The sequence below is a fragment of the Corvus hawaiiensis genome, chromosome 5 (genome assembly GCF_020740725.1).
Source record: "Corvus hawaiiensis isolate bCorHaw1 chromosome 5, bCorHaw1.pri.cur, whole genome shotgun sequence".
In the NCBI taxonomy this organism is placed as follows: Eukaryota; Metazoa; Chordata; class Aves; order Passeriformes; family Corvidae; genus Corvus; species Corvus hawaiiensis.
In genome coordinates, this window is record NC_063217.1 from 39,950,621 (window position 1) to 39,975,787 (window position 25,167).

Here is a 25,167-nt window from a genome sequence, read left to right on the forward strand (position 1 = left end):
CTCTTTACCTTCAAAAAACCTGTTTGATTGCGATGTCTTTTTTTTAAATTTTTCCCCTCCCTACTTTATCTCTAATCATTGTAGGAAAAAGGCTTTTTCATATGTGAATCATCTTCATCCCATCTCACTGAGCTTGTGTACCATACAGACTGTGTAGATCATAACCTATGTGTGGTATCACCATAACATCAAAAAAAGACTTAAAACAGGAAGAAGTTAGTTTGTGATACAATCCATTTTTTATTTAAGATGTATGCTAGATTTGGGATTACAGATATTTTAATTTAGATGCAGTCTATACTGTAAAGAAACATATGGTTTAGGTTTGAACAAAATAAATCATCTTCATAAATACTGTTTGGAAGAAAATGCCTATTGTACCTACCCATGCAGTAATTACCTGTGTTTTAAATGGGCAGGCTGATGATGTGCACTGATAGCAGTACATGGATACTTTAGACTTGCAGCTTCCAAACATGGACTTGGAGAATGGAGCAGTACTTGCTAATAACGCTGTTTTCCTTTAGGGTCAAGTTAGATAATGCCAGAAAAAAAGCAAACAGTGGTAACTAAAACATTGCTGTGTTGCCAACAGTGTTTCAGTTGCAAATCTAAACATTGTGCTGCTATATGAGAATGAACTCCATCCCAGCCAGACTTGGTACAGCCTGCTTCCAGTTCTTATTTGCATGGCTTCTATCTTTGAGGACTTTCATTCTGTCTTGCTGGAATTCTGCCTCCTCCTTGCTTCTCCCATGTTTGCTTTCACTGCTACCCTGCTCAAGTCTGTCTCTTGTGAGAGACAAGACCTTCACAAAATTAGTCTTCATTCTATCTATAAGAGCACTTTTCAAACTTTGATTTGCCACTGTAATCATACATTGTTCATAAATTGTGGAAGTCAGAGGTAGCTGCTTCTCCCAGACTCCCATTTTGCTTCTAATTTAGAAGCATTAGATGATGAATTAGTGCTGAAGTACTCGCCCACATGTATTCCTCTCTTCAGGACAATTACACACTTCATCAGTGTGGAGCGAATTGAGTACTTAGTCTTCTGTCCCACTCAGTTTGCAGTACTTTTTTTTTCTTTTTTTGTCTTTTAGTGTGTTCTTTCTCTGTCTTTTTAACCACAACAGCTGCAGTCAAGGCAGATAACTTACTAATTCTGTATGTACTTAAATATGTGTGTAAAACTTGCTTTTTGATGAACTTAATTTTAGTTCAATCTTTTAAAATTACTATTGTCTTTTCTCTGATTCAAAATAAGTATTTGATTTGGCAAACAGACCAAAAAAAGGATGACTCAGACATTTTAGAGTCTTAATGAGACCAAGCATCAAAGAAACACTATGAGATATGGTATTTCGTAATGGAAGTGTGCTGAATACTTGAAATTGTTGACTTGAGAATGGTTGGCTCAACTCTTCATGGGGTTTTAATATTATGATGTTGGGTAAAGGTATTGGAGGAAACTTTTGTTTTTTGGTACAGTTGGCAGATTCTTGCTTCACATAAACTTTGATGTTACAGAAATTGTACTATGAAACTTCTGTAATGAATAACATGTTGCAGTCGCGTGCCTGAACAGCTTCAAGAATTGATCTTTTCCAGGTATTTATGTATTAAGGGTGCTGTGTACCCTAGTTGTTTCCCAAGGATCCTGTTAAAATTGCAATATTGAAGGGTTTATGCTTTTTCATTGTTAGCTGTGTTTCTTGTGTCACTATTGATTAATTTGGTTTTTAGTTGCTGTTTGTCAGTGAACTGAAAACACTGGAGACCTAAGACTTTTGTTTATAACATTCATTACAGTACAATGCTGTTGAAATCATAAGTAAGCATTCTTTTGCATTTTCTCTCTGCTTTCACTTGGTTGTAACCTTGTGGGATAATTCCGTGGAATAAAGGAGAGAGCACAAAACAGTGGAAACACTTACTCCTATAAATAAAATTTCTAATTAATTTTGAGTAGTGTCTCTTCTGTAAGTAGTCCAGTTAGTATACATTTAAAATTCAGGTGATGAGTTACAGGACATTATCATTACTAATATGAGCCAGCTGACAAAAGAGAAAGTCAAAGCGTATGTTAGCAACTGTTAGAAAATAATAGAAAACAAATCAGAAGATGTGGTTAAGTTCCTGTATAATTCTGTGGGGCACGTGGTCACTCCCTCTCTGCTCACCCCTCAAGGTATAGTATAGAATTAGAATAAATATTAAAAAGCGCAAAATAAGTGATAAACCCTATGTAGAAGTAGATTTTCACTTAAAAATTACTTAATATTTGAAGACTGATGATAGGGAGAAGGAATGGTAGTGAGAGGATGTTGCTTTGCTTTCTTTCTGTGAAGACTTCTGTCTTTGTTTATCTATCAGTCTGTATCTCTTCAGCAAGAGACTGCAGCTGTCTGTTCTTGGCTGCAGTTGGAGATGGACACTGGGGTAGATGGTTCTGTGTGGCAGGGCTAGTTGCCTACATACACTGGCATACATTTTTCAGTCAGAAACATTTATGTAAATGGCAATGTTTAAATGCACAGGAACTCTAGTGGAATGAATACAGGATGGATTCACTTGAAGTCTAAAACCAAAGACAGTAGAATAGTTTTGACAAAGAAAATGGAAAGGTCTGTGTACCATAAGTAATGGAGACATTGGTGGCTTCTCTTGTGGGTGACCATGCATTTTGAGAGCAGAAAAGAGGTACTTTTCATTGAATTTGTGCCCAGTTTCACAGGAGGAACACCTAGAGTCACAAGGAAACCAAAAAATTTATTTTCCGTAGCTTATGCTAGTCCTAGCAAACATACATGCTGAGCGAATTTTTTTATTTAATCTACATCCAAAGCCAATACTAGTGATCCAAAAGAACTCTGAAAAACAGGTGGTGGTATCAAGACACATTTTTAAAGTGTATTGCTAAAACTGTTATTTTATGATAACAGTCATGGTCTGTGGAAACATGATTTGTTTCCAGTGTAAATTTTGTCTAGTTAATTATGTAATTTTCCTTGCTACTGGCTGAAAATCAAGATGGCAATTGAAAATCAAAAGCCACGTCAACAAAAAAATAGAAACAAAACTAAGAAAAAGCCAGACCTCTCATGATTTTTCCTTTACCTTTTATTGTCTCCACTTCCACTCATTCTGGTTCTCCTATTTTTGTTTAAAAAAAGACCTGCAGATCAGTAAGCACAACTAGCACTTCCATTAATGAACTGGGATTTATCAGCCCTGTTCTGAGTAGTTCCTGTCTCCCATATTTATCACTGTACATTCTGTGAATAGAACTGTTGTGGTAGGTTTTATTAATTGAGATAGGCTGGAGTCATAAGTATGGAATATCACTGCTGCAACACTTTTCTTTGAGGAACTGCTGACAAAACTGCTAGCTGGTGACTGGTATAGATAAGGAGGACTTGTTCTGTGATTGCACATTGCTTTGTCCTTATCGTTGAGATCTCAGTAGCTTTCAAGAATTTCATAATATGGCACAAGTAGGGCTTGACATGTGATTATTTTTTGACTTCACTAAGTGAGTTTTTAAACTTTGTTTTTGTGGTATTTATTTTTCCTAGTTTCTGTTAATGATTATCTCTTTCTTTTCTGGTAAGATATGGGCACAGAGTGGATACTGCATTTTGGAAAGGCAAGCAGTGGTGCCTTAAAATTCTATTGCTGTTACTTATTTTACAAGATATTAAAGAAAGACCAAAACAGAAATAACCTGGAGAAACAGTCTTCTAGGTTATGTTGTGCACTGTCAAAAACTCAGCCTGAACAATGAGCTTTGAAGCTCATTGCAGAGGGATGGAAGGACTGGTACTTGGCATAAATTATGTAAGTTGCCTAAAAAATTAATTTCTTTGTGATATACTTGTTTGAAATACATGCAGTAACAGAATGAGTAATTGGCTTTGTCAGTCAAAGCATTCACATTCTGTACAAAATAAAGAAAATTTCACCTAAGCCCTAAGATGCTTGAAACTTTCAGATTGACAGTAAGCTGAACTGACAGAAGAGAAGGTGCTGGCAAAAGGAACTGAGCACGTGAAGTGTAAAACTGCTTTGTTTTGCAATCATTTCAGTGATACCATTTTTAAAATTACTTTTTTTTTTCCTTTTCATTTGCTTTGTTCCCTATAGTTAGAATGAGCTTGGGCCATATGTGGCCATAATTTCTCCTTTCTTTCTCAAATGCTCTTGGAGGATTTTGTGGAAATAATAGGCTGCAAATCTTGTATTATTTTGTTATGTTGATTCATATCTGTGTCGTGGTGTATGTAAGAGCTGTTGCTTAAAGTTACCTCTTTATATTGGAGATGGTGTAGGTATGGAGTATTTAAGACTGTTCAATGGCTTTTTTAGAATCAGGGATAGGAAAAGGTTGGAAAAGATCCTTAAGATCATCAAGTCTAACTGTAGAAGTATTACTGTTGATTTATTCTGATCCTTCTCTGGTAAAGCAGGAACAAAGCAGGTCTGAGTCACATCAGTGCAGTTTTAAGTATGCGTTTTTATGGTACAAGCAAAGATAATGCCCCTACAGCACTGTGTGAATAAGCAGCATCATGTTTATAAAGTCGTATTTTTTTCTGAAATTGCTTAGTGCCATCCATGTTGTTTATAAAGTGCCTTAGGTTTGAAAAAAAAAAAAAAAACAAAAATGAGTACTGAAAATTAGGAAGATGTAGGTAGCAGTAACGTTGAAAGTACCATTGAAGTGTCTAGGGTTAGGAAAAAGCTGATGAATAAAAAAGCTATCAGAAGTAAGGAGCTTTTAGGTGTCAAAACAGGATGTCTTCTTCCATGTAATAAATGGTATATTGACATAAAAGAAATACAGCAAATCATCCTTTTCTATTGAAACTGAACAAAAAAGTCTATGTATTAAGCGAGGATATGGCTGGCTAATACGGCAGGAACTGGGCATGATAGGTAAAGGGGTTTTACAGTGAGCTCTGCATTAGTAGCACCCTTAGCAATGTAAGTTTGACTACTTGGAACACAAGGATTGATACTGCTGAATTTTTAAAATCCTGTTTAATGTAACTGAGTATTTTCACCCAGAGATATGCCTAACTCTGCTAGTACTTTTGGCCTCAGTTCTTTGCAGTGAATATAGGCAACTGGTGACTTTGGAACATCTGTCCGTATTTTGCTTTGTCAGGTATTTCTAATAATGTCAACTTTTTTTTTAACTTGATGGTCTCCAATTTTCCATATGCTGTTCCTGAAATATGGTAAGTAGACCCACAGAGAATGTTCAAGGAAGCAAAGACTCTTGATTGATAAATTTAAGGCCAGAAAAAAAAGCAGTATTTAGTTACCCTAATGTTCTGTGTTGCATAGGCCAAGTAATTTCATTACCAAGCTCTGGAAAAAACCCAGGTTCCTTAATACTGCCAGTCTGATTTACAGGTATAAGGCTGATCCTTAGAATATGAAAGTTATGAAATCAAGCTTTCAGAAATTATACTTAAACTTTCAGCCTGATGGCTTTAGTGGTGCTGTTGTTGATGCACATTATGATACAGCCTTGTACCTGCATGCTCATATCTTGCACCCATTAAGTGGAAGGGATTTTCTGTGAACTGTGCTTGACTTCAAGGGCAAAGGACTTACGAGTCATTATACTTGTGTTTCAATCATGTTTCAAAGGCCAGACTTGGTAGTGAGGGCACAGAACTACAGGAGAAAAAGGAAGGTGAAGTTAGTTTGTATTTCAAATCATGTGTACTGAAATGTAATCTCTTGTTTCTGTGTTTATTTTTTAATATTCAAGCTTTCTAACTTGAAGAAAGTAATAATATTGTGAGTGTAACATAAAAAAAAAGTTATTAAACGTAAATTTTCTGCACAAAAGCAGCTATTAAATGTTTAATGAAATAGAAGTGATGGATCAATACTGTAGCATTGTCATGTCTAATGGAGCATACACTGAAGAGAATACCTGAAGAGAATGTTGCACTTAGAAGCCTGACTACTCTTATTCAAAGACTTTTTCAAGGGAAGTCCCACATGGGGTTTCTGTGTGTGAAACTCAGAGAAAGGTTGCATATCCCTCAGAGTGAGCATACCATTAATCAGTTTAAGTTTTTAAACCTGATTCTACTTTAAAATATCAGTCAACTGCTTAATCTCTTATGTTTTGCTGCAGAATAAACTGCGGAGACTACATATAAAGTTTCAATAAAGTTTCTTTCATGCAAGCTGTCATAGTGAGTTAAAGAATTAAAATCCCAACTGAACGTGGCCCTTAGCAACCTGCTCTGGTTGACCCTGCTTTGAAGCATGGGTGAAATTAAAAGTGTTCAGCTGTTCATGCCAACTTGAACTTCTCTTTCGCTCATCCTGTAAAATGCGGATGCTGATAGTTCTGTGAATTAACAGATGAAGCTGTTAATCATTGTTTTCAAGTTTACGTCTTAAAGTAGGCTGTTGATAAACTCTTTAATGTCTTCTGTGTTTGGGGGTTTGGTAGTTTTTGAGTGTGTCTTTTTTTTTTTTTTTCTTTTTTTTTGGTTGGTTGGGGTTTTTCTGTTCTGTTATGCTTTTTAAGGCATTTTGATTAGTCCCAGTTACGAGCATAGCTTTTTGGTAGAATTCTTTTGCAACTCAAGTGACAGCAGTGCATGTGCTACATGTATACACACACATATTAAAAAATAAATGACCCAACTCTTAAAAGTTGTTAGGTATTTTCCTAAATTGTTTTTGTTTGTAAAGAGTAAGAAAATAGGCATTTGGATTCTGTCCAGTGTTTCCTTCTTGTAGACTTGAATATTCTGTTTCTTCACGGTCTGTGTACTTCTTGCGACAATTCTGTTTCTGTGTTTAGTACTTTAATGTGAGCAGTTGCTTAAGTGGGCGCCTTAACTTGTTTATTCTGCTTCATTTTCATATTCCTCAATTTTTCAGGAAAAGGTATTTTGTAGTTAAATATAATGTTTACAAGCTAAAATGCAGGTTCTTTAAAAAATAAAGCATAACATGATCTACGTAGAGGCATGTGTTCCTGTTACGAGTGTTGCTCATACGGGTGTGTATCTGTGTACCTCATAACAAAACTGTCTAATCTGTCGTATTTTACTGTGAATTAAGTAAACAGTTTGAAAGAAAAGCTTATTTGTGTAAGTGTAATGAATATGTGTACAGACTTTGGTACATAATTCTGAAACAGGATTTATGTGTTTTCGGTAGACTTCTGGAAGGTAACTGGCTTGATATCTTATAAGCAGGTAGATAAGAGCAATTTCTTACATTTGTGTCCATGTACGTGGTAAGCCATCAAAATGTTTAGCAAATCAGTAGTTTTCACTGGCCACTTTAGACACAGTCTCTACTTCCTAGTGAAAACCAAAACAAAGCATACCATTATAAAACTGATATTTTATTCCAAAAATGTGTTGCTTTTCATGTAATGTAAACAGCAACACATTTTTATATGTAAGTACTTCAGTGCTTTAGTGAAGATTAGTTTCTTGTATTATAGCAATAATACACAGTAGAATTCTTCTGTATTTGACTTCTATGTGTGAGAACTCTGTGAAAAGTGCTTGTCCACATTCAGATGTCTGTAAATATTCCAGGAGTAGTCTTAATATTTCTGTATAAGTAAGAAAGCTGCAGTGAGGCTAATGATATGTGTAGTGGGAGGACAGGTATTAAAAGCACTTTGCCCCAGTACCTACTTTAAAATCTGGAACTGAACTTTAGCTTTGAGATAATAAATTCCTTAATATCAGCCAAAGCTATTCAGACAGTAAATCTGCATGCAGAATGCATCTGAATTGAAAGGGCAATATTGTTTCTTCCTCCTCGTTCACTGTAAAGCAAAGAAAGCAGGGTCCAGTCTCTCATTCTCTGTGTTGTCATCTGAAAACTTAAAGGTGACTTAGTATAATGGGACTTGGGGTAAAAAGCCAAAGGAGTTTTAGCAATATGGGAGTCGCTTCAACAGGATATTACAGTTAAGTTCAAATATGTTCCTTGCCGCTTTTAGGGGATGCACAGAATTGGGATCTGGAAGGTGACAAGAGAGTCGAAGTTTGCAAATGGGTGCAGCCATTGATCCTGACATAGCTGCAAGCAGTGCTGTCAAGCCAGAAAGAACATGGAAATACATGCTTTTCTTTACTGAATAGATTTCATCATAAAAGGCAATCAAGACCTTGCCATGTATTGTATAGAGATTTGAAATAAAGATATGGTTAGCAGCATAGAACAGTTCTCCTCTTAGGTTTGCTCTTTCGATTAAGTATTATCATACTTAAGTATGGTATATTATATAGTAGTATGTAGTTCTTACGCTAAAGAAAGGTTTCAGTGTATTTCATAGACTCGAAGAATGGTTTGGGTTGAAAGAGACCTTTTAGAGGTCTTCAGTCTAACCTCCCTGCCATAAGCAGGGCAACTAGACCAGGTTGCTCAGAGTCCCATCCAACCTGGCTTTGAATGTTTTCAGAGACAGGGCATCTGCCACCTCTCTGGGCAACCTGTTCCAGTGTCTCACTACCCTCATTGAAAAAAAATCTTTCCTTATATCTAGTCTGTATTTGTGTTCTTACCAGTTTAAAACCATTAACCCTTGTCCTGTCACTACAGACATATTTGTTGTGCCTCTGTACTTTTATAGGTCATTTTGTTATTATCTAAGCATGTCGGCTGTCATACAAAACATCAAACATTAAATACTGTATTAGAACTGTTGTGCTGTAAACTTCTTTGAAAATGTTTCGTGTGGCTGAATATAAGGCTTGTCGATGCTAATACACTGTAACAACTCGGAAATTGGCAGGATATTCATAGGCTCAGCTCCAGTATTCAATCTATGCTGTAGAAGAAGAGCTGACTTGACTATATTCTAGGGCTTGACAGGCAGAAAATAGATCTGTGGTTGGGTTTTTTTTGTTTGTTTGTTTGTTTTGTTTTTTGGGGTTTTTTTTGTATTTGTTTTAATCCCAAACTTGGAAATCAGTTGTAATACTGAATGTCCAGTGCATTAGAATAAGAAAGCATGGACTTACTTGATTTTGCCTATTGTCTCTCAAAAAATGTTTAGAGCGTCCTTGAAAAGTGTTTGCATGAGAGGATGATGAGAAAATAATCTTAAACAGTGCAGACTAAGACAGATTTTGTTGCTATTTTCAACTGTCCTTTGTGGTAGTTTAGAGAAGGTAGAGCCAGGCTTTTCTCCTTATTGATAGGCAGGGATGGGATTAGAGGTAAAGGACATATTACAACATGGAAACCCTAATTAAGTGAAATAAAATCAATTTCTTGTGAGAGTAGACAAACAGTGGAATAGGTTGCCTAGACCTGGAGTTGGAATCTCTATTCCTAGAGATACTCAAAATTTGATTGGGTGTGACTCGGTGCAGCCTTTTGTAATTGGACATGCTTTAAGCAGTGGGTAAGAAGAGATGATCTCTAGAGGTTGTTTAAAACCTAGATTTATTTTATGATTATATGGAAAATTAATATTAAATAAGAGACTTTACTGTACTTAAGAAATACAAAGAAACATTGTTCCCTAAACAGTTTGTGATAATATTTTGTGTAATTTGTGGGTGTAAATTGCAAGCTTTAAGTATTAGATCTGGTAGTGTTCTGTTGAGGAAGTTTACAAGATGTTCGCTTCTTTCCTTACTCAGAATGTGCAACTATTCATTATTTCCTAGCTTATTTAATCAGCAGGGTACAGGAAATACTTGAGGGAGAAGGATACAATAAATAAGTAATTTTCTTTTTAGCTGTAACACAAATGATACATAATTACCGAAGTTAAATTGTGGAATATGATTTAGAAAAATTATGTGTATTTATGTGTACCTTACCACAAACACATAGATATATGCACTGGTTTATAAATTTCTGAATTGCTGCTAAGTGCTGCTACCAGACTGGGAAAGTTGCTTTCTAGTCTAGTTAAAAAGAATATAGAATGGAGGATAGACAAATTTTTATATCTTACAAAAGTAGTTTCCTTTTCTGGTGTGGCTGTCTTACTGTCTCCCTTTATCTGTGTGCACAGTGGTTTTGGGGTAGTAGTTTCCCCGTCTCATGAGAGTAAATACATCTGTTTCTGTGTTCATCATAATAGCAAAGAGTAGACTAATTCTACCACCTTTCTTTTATCAGTTGGGTTTTATTTAAGCTGCTCTGCTGAGAAATTCTGAGACATATTTCTCCTCTGAGCCTTTTAAATGTTTTAGTACTGATGCTGCTGAGGCAACTATTTTTATTTTTTAAATTGGTTTAAATTTAACTTCATAGTGACAAGAGGGGGGTGCTGGAGGAAAACACAGCCTCAGGCCAGTGAGGCTGGTGCAGTGTTATCCACTTTTGGACCTACCAGTGTTGTTGGAGCATCTCTCCTAAAATCTAAGAGAGATGCTCTAGTAGAGGATTTAGGACAAAACTAAATTTGTTCAAAGGCACCATGATTTTCCTACAGTATTTCAAGGTCCACAGAGAAAACTGGACTCTGAATGCAGAGGCTTGGCATAAGGATTCAGATCCCAACTGACCTCACAGTCCAAAGCAGACAGGTTCTCTCAATTATTTAATAGGGAAGATTGTTGTTACAATGCAGTAGGTCATAGCTGTTGACCTGGAAAACATTTTCCTTTTTTTGCTTCTATCACCAAAGCAAACTACAGCTGATCCTGACAAAATGCGACTAGTTGAGGATGGGAACTCAATCTGTCTCTAAAGTATCACTGAGAGGAAACAAACTGAAATGTGACTGTACTCAAGTGCCCTTTCAGGCCGTTTTTCTTTTCAGCTGAAGGAAGGTGGCACATATAGGCCATTAGAAATAATAAAGGATAGTCTTCAGCTATAGTTGCAATTCATATATAAAGTGTGTTATTACCGAACATTTCCATAGACTGAAGAAGGGAGTTGGCATCTAGTCTTAAATGTTAGCTGTAGTTCTTGTTAGTGCTGAATTCACTGCAAAGATTTGGTATGTTGCTTTATTTTCCTTTTGTAACTAGCGCATTGACAGCCATGACATTCTGCTGCTGCTTGTAGCTAAGACAACTTGACATATAGAGTTTGTAGGTAAACACACAGTAAAGGCACTGAGGATTTGATCCCTGGTCTTGGTGTGTAACTTTTTTATTGCAAAACTTACATGACAGAGAAAGGCAATGATACGTGCAGTATTTTAGAGATTAGTTTTGTGGTAGGTCATGATTTTCTGAATGGTCATTAGCACTGTATCTGCTGCATTCAGCCATCATTCTCTACAACTATAGCTGCTTTTACTACCAAAGTCTTTCTGGTTTTACTTGTTGTGTTCTTTCAGTGTACTTGATAGCTGCAAAACCTTTGCTTTTTACATGACAAATTGGAATCAAATATTAATGCCAACATTTCAAGGAAATGTCAGGCAAAGAGGACATGCAGACAGAAAGTCTGATTCTCCTTCCACTTATGTAGTGTACTTCTTTCAGAATCAATATGGAATTAAATTAACAGAATAGTTATCCATGATGTTTTCTTTGTAATCTCATTTCCCTATTTGGAAATGGGAAGTCTCAGCTGTTCTCTACTAGATCGGTCGTCTCTGTGCCCAGCTTGACTTGGGCAGGGTATCTACTGGCAGAGACGTAGAGTACCTTTCTGAATTTTATTTGCCATATTTAATCAACCTAGTTTAGAAAAATACTTCATTTCTCTGGTGACATCACTGTAATATGGAAATAAGAGAATGTGTTTAATTAGTGATAGAAGTATTATTTAATGTCAGTCTTTTAATAAGACAGGTTATGCTACTTGGTATTTCCTCAGGAAGTAAGCTTTGAATACAGATCCTCTGTGTTAAACAAAAAGTAGTGGCAAGTAATTGCACCCTCTTCCAGCTATTAAAAGATCAATAATTATTTTTTGTGTTAGAGTTTATGATAGTATGAAAAATGCAAGTACAGGTAGGCTGGATATGTTCAGCAAATTGTTATAATTAGTTCTATGTCAAAGTCTCCTTTCCTGCATACTTTAAGTATGACTTTTCTTTTTTTTTTTTCCCTTGTAGTGGTTAAAATAATGGTGAAGCCTGATGCCAAGGTGAGAAAAATATTTGGAAAAGCCTTAATGGGCCTATGTGGATTTTGGATCAAGTCTGTGGGGAAATGTTCGTGAAATCTAGGTTTAGAAACTTGGTATAGTAAAATGAAAAATGAGGTGAGGTGATTTTCAACAGAATTTTTTTTTGACAGCATAACGCTATGGAGATTCTTACAGGAATATAGACTGGGGTTTAGAGGTACTATAAAAAGAACATTTAATTTGATCTTTCATCATTTTTGCTCAGTTTAGGCTTTTAACAAAGATAAGTCTCATTAAAGTACTACAGAAAATTTCTGAACAGAAAAGACAATGGTTTTTTGTGAGAAGGAGTAGAGAGTTCTGTGTTTTCTCATCCATAGTATAGAGCACTGCATCAGGGCTTAACTCAGAAACTAAGAGGGAAAAAAAGATTAGGAAGAGGCTAAAGTTCACAAATTGCCTTCTATTTGGAAAGATCCCAAAATAAATTGCACTGTATGCTGTACAAATGATTAGCATTTGGCAACACTGGAATTAATCTCATTCTGGGGCAGGATACAGCAGATTTTTAGTGCTCAGCAATATAATTCTATTTTAAGGCAAATTGAAGACTCTCACTGTTCCTGAAGCACAGGGAAATCTCAAGAATGCAGAATGCAATTTCCTAATTGGATACCAAAAAGGCTAATCTTCCTTTTCAGCGGGTATGTGTGCGTGTGCGTGCACGCGTGTGGAGTTGTGTCAGTTGTAATTATAGCTGCCACGAATTTAGCCAAAGGAAAATAGTCAAGTCTTCAGTGTTTAGTCCCTCTGAAGTAAAAATGCTTCTAACAGCATAGTCCTTTCTGATACACCGCTGCTCTCAGTTCAGCGTGGACTTGGTGTGTCATGTACTGAAGCATCAGCAGGGTTTCCTGCAGCCAGTGGGATTATCCTCTGTCAGTCATCCTGGCAAGGTCCAAATCTGCTAGGTTTGAGATTAAAGGCCATAATAACCTGACATAAGACCTGAGGGACTGGGATAACAGAATGCTCTTGTAGATGGGAAAGGAGGATGATGCTAGGGGTGCAGTAAGGTTGTGAAAGCAGTGTGATCTAATTTCTTTGACTGTTAAATAATTGTTTGTCTTGGTTGTGGAATTTTATTGTAGTAGTTCACAGAAATTTGGCATTGGCAGTTTGCAGTTAAGAACCAAGCATTGTGATAAGCATAGCTTTTTAATTTTCGTGTGTGTAAACTGAGTCGCCTAGTAGAATCGGTGAAAGGGAGTTAATATGCAAACATGTACCTGGTCTGAAAATATTTGTGCTGATGTCTTTGAGATCTGGAGAAGCCCTAAAGGCTGAAATAAGTAAAATGTAATTTTTAAAGAAAAGACAGTGAAAAATTTCAAGGAAAAATTCAAAAGATAATGACTAAAGGTAAAGTAGGTGATTAGTAAATGAAATTTGGAGACTATAATAGAGTCCATTAGTGCACATTGTAAGATGCTAAAGACTGCAGCAGGGTTGCCAGCCAATAGACTTTTTTCTTTCAAAAGTTTCTTGTCTTAAATTTAGGGTTGTTTTTCCTTCATCAGTTCCCAACACATGTAATGAGACTTAATTTTCTTCTGCTTGCTCTTTGCTGACATTTCTTACTGTAGAACTTTGTCCTGTCCTGTCCTGTTTCACGTTCAGGATGTCTGTTACCAGAGGATCTATACCAATGTTCTGGAAACCATTTAGGAATGGGCTGCTTCTTGATCCTCGTTTTGCTCTTCTATAAGGGATGCATTGTGGAGCATCTTACAGCACCACATGCCGAAGTTGATTGGAGTTTTTCCTGTAAAGCAGGAACTTCATAGTGTAGTGCATATGAAAACATATTTCAGAATAATGCAGTCACTAAGATCTACAAGAAATGGGTCAATTACTTTGAGTTAAATTTAGGTTGCATGTAAGAATAATTCCTTCAAGAAATTCAACACTTGGTGATATACTTGTTCATTATTCTGTGTGAATTTATTAAAAGAACAATGCTGGTATTTCTAAACTTCCATTTGTGTTTAAAATTCTGTAGATTCCCTTACTGATCCTTTGAACACTTTTATTTATTCTTTAAGATTAATTAGGAAAAGTTACTGCTTTAGGGTCTGCATGTAGAATTGTTCTTGTCTGAATAGCTGCTGTTATTCACAATGAGAATGAAGCCAGTCTTTGCTCTTAACAAGAATGACTAATGGCTTTATTTTCTTTAGAAACCGTGGAAGATAGCCATTTTGGAGGAGAACCATTCTTCAGTATATTCCCTGAGGAAGACTATTCTGATGCAGCAGATTTGACAGATAACATTTAGTGATTAAAAACAGTCATAAAAACCACATGGTACCAACATGTGGTTCTGTACATATTGTCACGTCTGCTTCATAAAGATGTTAAAGATGATGTTAAGGGTAGTATCTCTATATATATTCAGGAAAAAAAGAGACCCCCATTTTCTTTTCCTCGCTTGCTGAGCTAAGATGTCTGTAAGTAAGCAGATGATGTCTGGTACATTTGCATGCCTAAGAGAAGAGCACTGTAGGAGCTGACTTAGAGAAACTTCTTTAGGACCATTCCCAAAGGTTTGGACTAAAACTAGGGCTAGATCATCTGCTCTGAAAAGTGAAGGATCTGGAGGGCACAGCAAATGTTTCACACACACAGATTTCTTGCTGTATCTGGGAGTATTAATAGGGGAAGCTGAACTGGTCTGGGCCTTTTTGCTGCTGCTACCCCTGCTGTTAGTAAACCTACAGATGCAGTTTGAAAGACAGAGGGCGGCCACTCTTTCTCAGCTATTTTAGGGTTTCTGTAGACGCACAGTAAGTAGGGTGTTTTGACTCTTTCATGTTTCTCTGTAACATATCCTGATTTTCTTGGTATTTTATGAAAGTTAATAGTTAATGAAATAGTTTTAATACATGTTAATGAGTTGCGATACAAAGTATCTTAGGTAGTATTTACTTCATGTGGGAATTTCTTAAATTGTTTTTTCACCACACATGGTTAGTATATCGAAACAACCTTAACTCTCCTAACACAGGCATTATGGGTGGAGTTAGGAAACAAAATATGTGTGATTTCTTTAAAATTAGTTTACTTTTATTTGGGATTCTTAAACTTCACTGTCAGTAGGATTCAGCCTAAACTTCTTGTCTTGTTTATCTACCTGGTATCACCATCATACATTTTATTTGAAACTGTTGCAACTCTCTTGCCTTAACTTAGCATAGGTTTTGGTAAGGGAGGAAATAATTGGAATGTGCAGTGTTGTCAATATTTTTACTATTTAATATTTGCAGTTACAATAATGAAAAATGTCACAAGACAGGTGTTTCTTTAGGGATGAGGAAATGGCAGACGTGCTAGAACTAGCGTTAGAAAAATTGGAACATTAGAAAGCTTTTTGAGACAGCAGCCTCTGTTGATTTGTCTGAGAAATATTGTAGTGTTATATTAATCTCCACTATTATAAATAGAACTTTTCTTGGAAAGAAAACATCTGATTAGGCAAAGTTCAGAATAGGTAAGTAATATAATGATATTGTGAATTTTAGACCTAAATTTCACTTTAAATATAGGTTGAATGAGCACAAACCTTACTGGATTTTTGTTACAAAAGCTGGCATGTTTTTGAAAAGAAGTTGTAGGTGTGAAGTACATATCTTAAGGAGATAAATGAAAGCCTAAATTTCTTCTTAAGCACATGGGACATTTGGCTTACAGATATTTTTCTAAGAAACAAACCCTGACTTGGTTTTGTTTAAACAAACTGACTAAGATATGCCAGTGAAATTCCTTTCATCTGTAGAGTAACTATTTCTTTTCAGTGAGATAGCTGATCTTTTCCAAATGTATCTAGTGATGAAACCCAATTCAGCTATATATTGCTTGCTGAAATACGTATTTTCCCAAATCATATGATATACTAATATTACTGTACTAAATCACCTATCACCCTGAAATCTGTATGTGCTTTTTCTGTCTTGTTCTTAAGTTTGCTAAATTTGTACTTTTCTAATGTTGGCAAGAAGTGTGGGAATTTCTTTGTATCTTACAAATCAAAAGGGATGACTGAGTTACTTAGAACATAGTTCTTTTTTCTTACCAACCTTATTTTCTCTTGTCTGTATACTTGTTCTATTATTGACATTAAACTGCGTGACATCTTATTTAAATTCCTTAATTGTAGATCCTAATTATCTTCTTAATATCTGTGTAGCTGTCTTGAACTGAGCCCAGTACTTTTAACTGTTTCCCTCTGTTAAGTTGCAAACTTGTTTTAAACGTATGGTTTTCCTTCCATCCCATTTTCTGTTCTTATTTGCTTTGTAATGACAATAACACTGTAATTCCTCTCTCATAATATTTTGTATTCCTTAATTTCTTCCATTTTGGACTGTTTTCACACTAGGGTGTTCTTTGTCTCCATGGCAGTGAGAGGTAGACTAGAACAGTGTTCCAAGCCTTAGTGTGAGAGACTTTTTTTTTCTCCTCTGGTGGGAGAAGCATACCAAAATTCTGTCCATGCAACTGGCATGATATGGTGGATCTCATGATTATCTTTGTAATTCATTTTCTCCAGGCTGAAAAACAAACAAGCAAACAAAAGCAGTGTCAACAAAAGTATAGCATCTGTTTTGTAACTATTCCAGGTTTTTATCCCTGGCATGCTAAAAAGACAAAAATTTTCACCTTCCTGAATGAAAATTGATGAGTAGTGCTTTTTTTTCTCCTCTCGCTGTGGTCAGGTATGTTTAAAAAAGTGTTTTCCAAAAGCTGCATAATAGCCAATGCCTTTTCCAATCCTTTCTTAGGCATTTGGTTGACCTTTAAAACCTAGACTTGTTACTGTCCTTGTGCCCTCTGTGTGTCCTTCACATCTTACAGGATTTCTGTGCTGAGTATGATGCAACAGTTTTTATAGCTGCATTATACAAAAGAAGGCGGGTGGAGAGAGGGGGAGAGAAGAGTTTGAAAAGACAAGTTCCATGAGCTCCTGTCATTTGTGGAGTAGTGCAGCATTTGACACAGAAGGTGCATTACACCCACCATTCTCGCCTTGTGCACAAAACTGTTACTTCATTGTACAAGGCTCTCAGGCTGTTCAAGTACCCTTGGTGGGTCTCTGCATGGAGTATTTCTTTCTTAGCTTTTATTTTTTAAGATGTTAGCTGTTTATGCCAGTTTCCAGAAATCCCCTTTATACAGTTCACCATTTTTTTTGTAGACACAAACCATAACCTCTCAATCATGTTGTTACTCTCTTTCAAGCCCCACAGATGCAATATGAGCTCCCTGCATAGTCTGTTACTGTTCTGCCACACTTGGCTGTGCTGTAGCATTGTATGCAGAAATCAGGGAGTAATTTTTGCCCTTTTTGCCTTGGGCTGGTGCATTAGTGAAGTGGTACCTGAGGAAGTGGAACAGCAATTGGTGTATGAAATACCTGAACAGGCATATGAAAGTCCCATGATAGTCTTTTACCTTACATATGTCATCTATTTTCTTTTTTTTTTTCTCCTATTGTCTAGCAAATGCATTTTAAGGGCTTCCTCACAAGTTGAATTTTGAAAGCATAATAGGAAGAGCATGACCAGAACTTTTTGTACTTGTAGTGAAAAGATGGTTCATTATTTCTTTTATTGATGATGAGAAATATGAGATGAACTTCTAAAGAAACATTTTTTTGAATTTTACTGGGATTTAGAAGCTTATAGTATTTGTGCTTTGATATTAATTCCTTCCTTTTCAAAATGTTTTTCAGTATTTTCTCTGTATTTCTGAATATATGCTTTAGTGAGCATTTGGTATTTCTTGGCAATACTGTGCTATTCAAACTTGCTGTTAGTAACACTGCTAGTACCAAATAGACAGCATCCACAGAAATCTTACTGAATGGGAGCTGTGCAACAGAGACAGAAAAGTGGTGGCTCCTAGCCCAGCTTCATCAGTCGTACTAGAAGCATGAGGCAACGGAAGGGAGCAGGGTAAACATTAGATGTGGGGAGCTGAGTGCCAGAGTCACTGGAAGCAGCTATTGATTCTAATAGTGCTTTGCCAGCCCCATGAATGCAGGCCTCAGGGGTGGCATGGCCCAGGAGCTGGAGCCGCGGAGGAAGCTGACATCAGCCTCCCTGGAGCTGGCACTGAACAGCAAACCAGTGTCCTTTCACCTCTCAGTCCTGCACCCTGCTCATGGAGGCTGGGTGCCAGACAAGTAGAAAAAGAGTTTTGCAGCAAGGCTCTATCTTGCTCGCAAGTGTTTAGGTCTTTGCCAGAGGAACAGTCCTTATTTTGGAGTTTTTCTCATGTTGGTTCTTTGAGTTACTAAACTGAATGTTATCTTGACTTCTTGATTCTCAGAAGTATTGATGTGAAGGGCCACTACCTTTACCTGTATCTGAGTACTTTGTGCACTGAACTCCTTGTGGTGGTTTTGGCTAAACTAGTTATGTTTCTCATGGGAGACTTAATCTGGAGTCAAAGCTGGCAGAAGTCACTGTTTTGCTATCCTGTAAATATCTTCTGGACTTGTTTTCTTCTAATTTCATAAGTGTAATAAATGTGAATTTTAAAAAAAAATTTTTTTTGAAACCTTGATTCACTAAAGAAGGGGTCTTGCTCTGTGCAGTTCTTAAATATGGCTTCATGGGACGCATAACAGGTATTTCAGCTGGTGAGAAGAGGGAGATCCTGTTGAGAATAAAGTATCGAGCCAAAAAATGTGCTACCTACAACAGTCCCTGCCCTCCTGGAACTAGTTCTGTTCCTAGTTCTACTGCAGACCTGCAGCTATATGACATCACATAAGGTCTGACAGATCAAGCAACCTATTGAATGCATCTGAGACAATTAGTAAAAAATGTGCTAAGAAGCACATGGTCCATCCTGGCTTCCTGCCTTCACAGATGTTCTGAGAGATGCAAGATGCTGTGATAGTGAATATGGTGCTGGGGGGTGTGATATCTGCCTTATTCTCATGTGTGCACTGTCCTGCATTTAATGGGTGAAACTAGCACTCTACATTTGTACAGCAGAGTGCTCACATGGCTTATGATAGATCAAATGTCTGTGCAGGTCAGCAGAGATGAAAACCAGCATCTGATAGGCAAGTGAGTATCCACATGCTGCTGAACAGCATGTCTGCATCCTGGATGAGAATTCCAGATTGGCTCAGGTTTCAGGTTGAGGAATTTTCCAGTACATAAGCATAATTTATGTTCCTGGTGCAACTTACGCTTCCTCAGTTATGGTTTATGTTTTGGGGTAGATGTGTGTATCTTAGTTATTCTGTGTGTGCTGTCTGTGGCCCTCATTTATTTGAGGAAACTACAGTATTTAGTACTGGAAGATCTCCTGTATGATGGCAGCTTTGTTGTTGTCTCATCCTTTTATTCATGTACAGTTCTCCACATGACCAGCAATTTAAGGCTTCGTAGGATAATGACAGTCTCCGTGACGTTAGACTGAAGGTCCTGGGGCAAAATACAAGTGGAAAAAAAATTTCTGCACACATTCCATGCTTGCTTTTTCCTGCACTGGAAAGAGGTTGGTGCAGAGTTACCAGATGACAACCGTACCCCAGCTCTTTCACTGAGAGTTAGGATACAAATATATGTTACAGAGTCACTGGGGAGATTTGGGGCAGATGAGTTGAATGCTCTGCTATTGGTCTGGTGCTAAGACGTAAAGGGGAGATACTTGATGAGCTCAAGTTTGCTGCAGAAGTGAGCTTAGGCAAGGGGAGAGCTGCGATGTGGGACAGCAGGCTCAACTGAGTTGGCTTGTTGGAGTCTGAAAATAGCACAGCTACCAAATTGCAAAGACCTAGCCTAAAAGAGGTAAAGAGCTTTCGTGTTGGATGAGAAGCAGATGTGTGTACTTGAGATGCGGATAGAAGAATTGGAATAGTAAGCCCATTAGGAACTCCTTGAAATTAAAAAGAGTGAAATACTCAATAGGAAAACAGCTAATGTCAGTGAGGAAAAAAATCTAAATTTAATACTGTAGGTTTTAAGTTTTTAGGGAGCATGTGCAGCCAGAAAAGCTTCTGCTTCTGAAATTGTCAGATGCAATTCCATGTCCCTCTACATATTAAAGTATGTAGCTCTTCTTTGTTGAAAACAAACCAACCCCTCTGTAGGAATAGGGAGGCCAGCAGTAAAATGTATTTTTTGCATTATGATAAGTCATATAAAATCTGAGTGGAATTTTGTTTGGGCAAAATTAAGTTTGCTGTTCAATAATGTTCAGGAAATCTTGTCTTTCCTGCTTTGGTAAATGTTAGAAGTATTGCTTCTTGAAAAATTACTATAAATGAAGCCTGACATTGAGCAGTTGCCTATTAGACTTCTAAAACTGATAGTTTGTAACTCATCATCAATATAAATATATCAACATCAACATAAATAACAATATCCCTGTGTTGCAGCAGTGAAATTCTATTTCAATAAAATATAAGTTCAGAAAACTGCTTCAATTTTAGTGGATTCTCTGTTAAAAATCAGCTTTGATTTTAATATATTAGTTTTTATTGTATAGGCCGTAATAGAGCTAAAATGTTGCATACAAAACAAGGGCTGAGTTTTCTTTATCCAGTTTTTCAGGTCAGCCTTGGTCTGAAGGTACTTGTTCCTTCCTTGCCCTTGGACACCTGCTCTTCTCTGAGTCAGTCATCCTATCTACCATGTATTACTATGTTCTTTAGAATACAGATTTCTGTTCAAGTGATGCCAGCATCTACAGAAAAAATTTTAGAGGAGAGATCACTTAAATAATGCAACAAGTATGCTACAGAGGAAAGAAAAGTAATAGGATCATAGGTTCTATGTCTATTGAAAAATGAAAACTTCCACTACATTGTCATGTGTAGGTTAGGATTTTTGTTGTTTGGTTTTATTTTCCGTTGAGCTGTTTTCTCTTTTACCATACTTAAATATGTATTTTCTAAAACTTACTACATAACTCCTTTTTAAGAATGAGAGAATACATATAGAAGAATATTGAAGTCCAAAAAAAAGCAACAAAAGTGTTCAAGGCAGAGTATTTTTTTTTCTATTTTTTAGTGTCTTTTCTGATTAAGCTGCTGTTTTGATTCCTTTGGATGGGTTGTCAGATTTTCAGATGACATTGATGATTTCTTTTTATAGTAAGACCTTTCCAGGAAAAAAAAAATCAGTCTCAAAGTGCATAAATAATTGTAGCATGAGCTTAAGTTCTTAGAAACACTTCATCACTATGACCCTGAATGAGTGTAATGCTTAAACATGCATAATTTTAAGGCATGGATATTAAACTCGTTGAAATCCATCATCCATGGCTATTAGAAGTGCTTCGTGTCTTTCAAAGAGACACTTGAAAGAAATACTGACATTTCACAGTTCCAAGTAGAGCAGTAAGAATGAATTTTCTGTTTAAAATGTATGAATACTTTTGGCTGGAAAGTGTTGAAAAAGTGGTATGATTACTGTTTCAAATCTGTGGCTTTATTCTGTGTACATTTACAACTTTCCCTTTAGCATGCTCAGGACAAAGGCAGGGAAGCCCCTGAAGAAATTTGGAAGACTGTCCTGAGATCCTGAGACATTGCCTTTTGCTTTTATAGATTGTTAAAGGATGCTTTACCTAGAGATGCTGTGATGCTACCCAGCCTTCACTGTAAACTGTGTATTCCTTCATTCTGTTTTTATACTAAAATGAAAATTATATAATGATCTTGATTACATTCTGCAGAGGATATTGAACATTATTATAGTCAAACTTACTGACTGAAGATCAGGAAAGGTCTGAATGTAACAGGAAGCCAGGTTCTTCTGCAGAAGGTTAAACAGCTTTAGGAATATTTGTAAAATTGTGACGCTATAATTTATTGAAGCAATTTCTTTACTTAATCTGACAATTAACAATTTAAATTGTTTGTAGAGGCACATAGGCATTTTGTTTAATATATCCAACAGTAGATTTTATTTAAATAACAGCTGATTGGAAAAAAATAATTCTTTAGGAAAATCAATATAAGTATATATGGTTTATGGGTATTTATATTTTGGATTTAAGATAGAAAATTCCATGCCAACTGTAATCCATTCAAATCATAGTACAATTAATAAAAACAAAACCACGGACACAACCTACAAAGACAATAGAGAGGTAGGCATATTGGGGAGAAGAATACAGAACAAAATAGTGTTGTGTTGTGTATAGATCCATAATGCTGCTTCATCTTGAATGCTCTGCACAATTCTAGTTACCAGGAAAACTGACTTGGAAGAGATTCAGAGAAGGGTAACAAGAAAGGTATGGAGTTGCTTTGTAGACAGAAGTAAGTCAGCAAGACTTTAACAATGCCTGAGGGATGATATATTTGGGATCTGTGAAGTTGTCTGCTGTATAGAGATGAACAAGAATTGATTTATCTTCTGAATGGCTTGAGGCCAACTTGAGAACATGTAATTTATACAAGCCCCACTTGTATAGTCTTCCTTAAGCAAAATGCAGGATGCTTTGCCTTGGGAGGGATTTTTTTCACACTCAGGATGACTTCTCTTTTGTTCTAGTAGCTTTATGTTCTAGATATTTTAATTTTTCATCATTTTAATAATAACAACCCTGTTTTCTGCACAGGTTCATTGTGGATGAACATTGTTGATGTAGTAGAAATGGAAAGAGGATCTACCACTTGATGTTTTTTCAATAATTTTAAGTTTTGCCACTCTGGCATGATTCATGGAACAGCATTGCATTACAGCTGGTTCAAACCTGTTCAGAACAAGACTGTAGAAATAACATCATAGTGACTATTAGGAAGAATATTTGAAAAATGCTGTCATAATTGTAATTTCTGCTTATTTCTCGTGATTAAGAAAAAATTATATGCCTGTGTGTATTTTATTACTTTAAAAATATAGTAATTAAAAAGGCAAATAACATACACTTGTTAATAGATTGTTAATCTATGCAGCACCAGAGTAAAGGAATTGGTAAGTATTGGTACAGAAATATGGTTCTATTTTGCATTTCCAGATTCTGCTCACTTTTTTCTTTCTCTTTCAAAGCACACATTTTCATAACATTTTTACTAGTAAAACATAATCAGTCAAATATGGTTTAGGCTGCAACCACTTTTTTTTCCTCTTTTCTTTTGGGATAAAAACCCAATGAGTGTTCTGTACCTGCAGAGACATATATGGGGCTTGATAATTTTTAACTTCTGACTGTGTGGCTTTCACAACTATATGCGATTCACATTTTCTCCATAGTTAAATTTTTTATAAAGTGAGGTTTCTTTAAAGTGATCTTTTAGCAAGAGGGATGAACTGCTGGATTTGACAGTGCACCCACTGCATTTTGTTAAGTTTAATTTATGCAGACTTTAAAATGTTTGCTACAATCTTTTAAATATTTTTTTCTAGAGAACAGTTAGTTAGATTAAGACATAATAATAAATAATTCCAGGCATTTTTTGTGCCACCTGTTATCTGAGATGTGCAGATCAATCTGTTGTCTTGGCTATGAATTCATAATTTATTACCAAATTTCTCATAATCTTGAAAGCAATTTATTTAATTCAAGTTTTTCCTTCGTGGAATTGAAGCCTAATACAGCTGATGACATAATTAGGAAGATATTTTATGTTTATGAAGATGATTTGTAGAAAATAGAGCTAATTAGACTGACTTAATGAAAGATCTTGCTAATGCACTTAAAACTGCAGAGCAAATTACTTTCCTAAAATTCACATATTCTTTAAAATAGCTGTATTTTATTGATGATGACTTTGAAGTTTTACTTTTGAAAAATTATGCATTGAAAATGTAATTAAGTTTTTCAATACCTTAGAAATTAAAGTACAGGAGAACTATTGTAACATTTTAAAAACAGTGTTAGAAACATTACCTTTGTGAGTACTGTAAGACATTTTCTATTTTAAATGCTAGTATGTAACATTTTTGAATAGCATTTTTACTTTATGAAGTGATGCGATTGGCCTCTGAATTACACTGTTTTATTCTGTGTAAGTAATTTGTCCCATTATGATAACTGTAATCTTTTTCTCTCCTTTTTTATTTTATTTTGCTGCTTGCGTTTTCTAGGAAGTAGAGGTTGGTATGCTTCTTCTCTTTTTTATGATACTGTGAGCTTTTCGTGTACTCCTTACATTTTACTAAATTTCTGTTGTTTCTCCCTCTCCAGGATGATTATTTTCGTACATGGAGTCCGGGTAAACCATTTGATCAAGGTAAGATTCCACTCCTAGTTATTTGTATGGGACAAAATTGAAGTAATTATATTTGTGCTTCTGTTCTAGAATACTTACGGAATTCTGTTAATTTGTGTAATTTTCTGTGTCTTCAAATAATTAATTTAAAGAGGACCAGAAAGTCAGCCTAATCATCATTTTACATCTGTGGTTTTTTCAAACATTTACTGATTAGAGAAAGAGGTGGGAGCATTAGAAGCCTCTGAAGTAGCTTAAAGTTTCCCTTGGATAAACATGAGGTTTGAAAGATTTTGTTTTATTTACATATTTAAGTTAAGAAGTGATGTGTTTTCAGTAGGACATCTGACAAAAAACAGGCACGGAATCTAATATTTGTCTTTTGCAGTCAGGAAAAAATTATTAAGATTTTGAATGTCTCTTTATATCCATTGGATAAAAGATGATCTAGAAACTAATTTTGGGAGTCTGTCATGTTCAAGTGATCTGTCTTGAGGCAAAATGCAGCTGGAGCTTTGGGAATGCTGCAGCACAACAGTTTTAGGCTGAGAATAATATGGGCAAATGCAGCAATTATTCCCATTACACATTCCCTCCCCAGGCACTGGAACTTAATATTTACTGTGAATATAATCCCATTCATGAATGTTGTTTCAAAGTGTATCGCTGCCATTTTAGAACTGCTGAGAATCTTGAGACTTTTTTTAATTGCTATGAGAAATACTTCAGGGACTTTGTCTTTTCTGATTATACCAGTGGCACAAATGCAATGAACAAACAGTGCAGGGGCTTGTAAACAAGAGACCAAGATAAAAATATGTTGCAAAAGTAGTGTTTATTCAATTTAAAGAACTTTCTCCTCAATG

General features: G+C 36.0%; 1 protein-coding gene across 5 annotated transcripts in view; it reads left to right on the plus strand.

Moving 5' to 3' along the window:
• Positions 1-25,167, plus strand: part of SPOCK3 (SPARC (osteonectin), cwcv and kazal like domains proteoglycan 3) — a 188,418-nt gene that overhangs the window by 56,254 nt on the left and 106,997 nt on the right. For 3 of the 5 annotated variants that reach the window (XM_048304288.1, XM_048304285.1, XM_048304284.1), the window contains 2 exons: positions 24,177-24,185; positions 24,277-24,322. The exons of 1 other annotated variant lie outside the window; for it this stretch is intronic. Coding sequence is in view for 3 of the 4 variants with exons in the window: in XM_048304285.1 (XP_048160242.1) it covers positions 24,177-24,185; positions 24,277-24,322 (55 nt within the window). In the remaining variant the exon portion in view is untranslated. The remainder of the gene's footprint in view (positions 1-24,176; positions 24,186-24,276; positions 24,323-25,167) is intronic. One more of the 5 variants, XM_048304286.1, reaches the window with a different exon arrangement.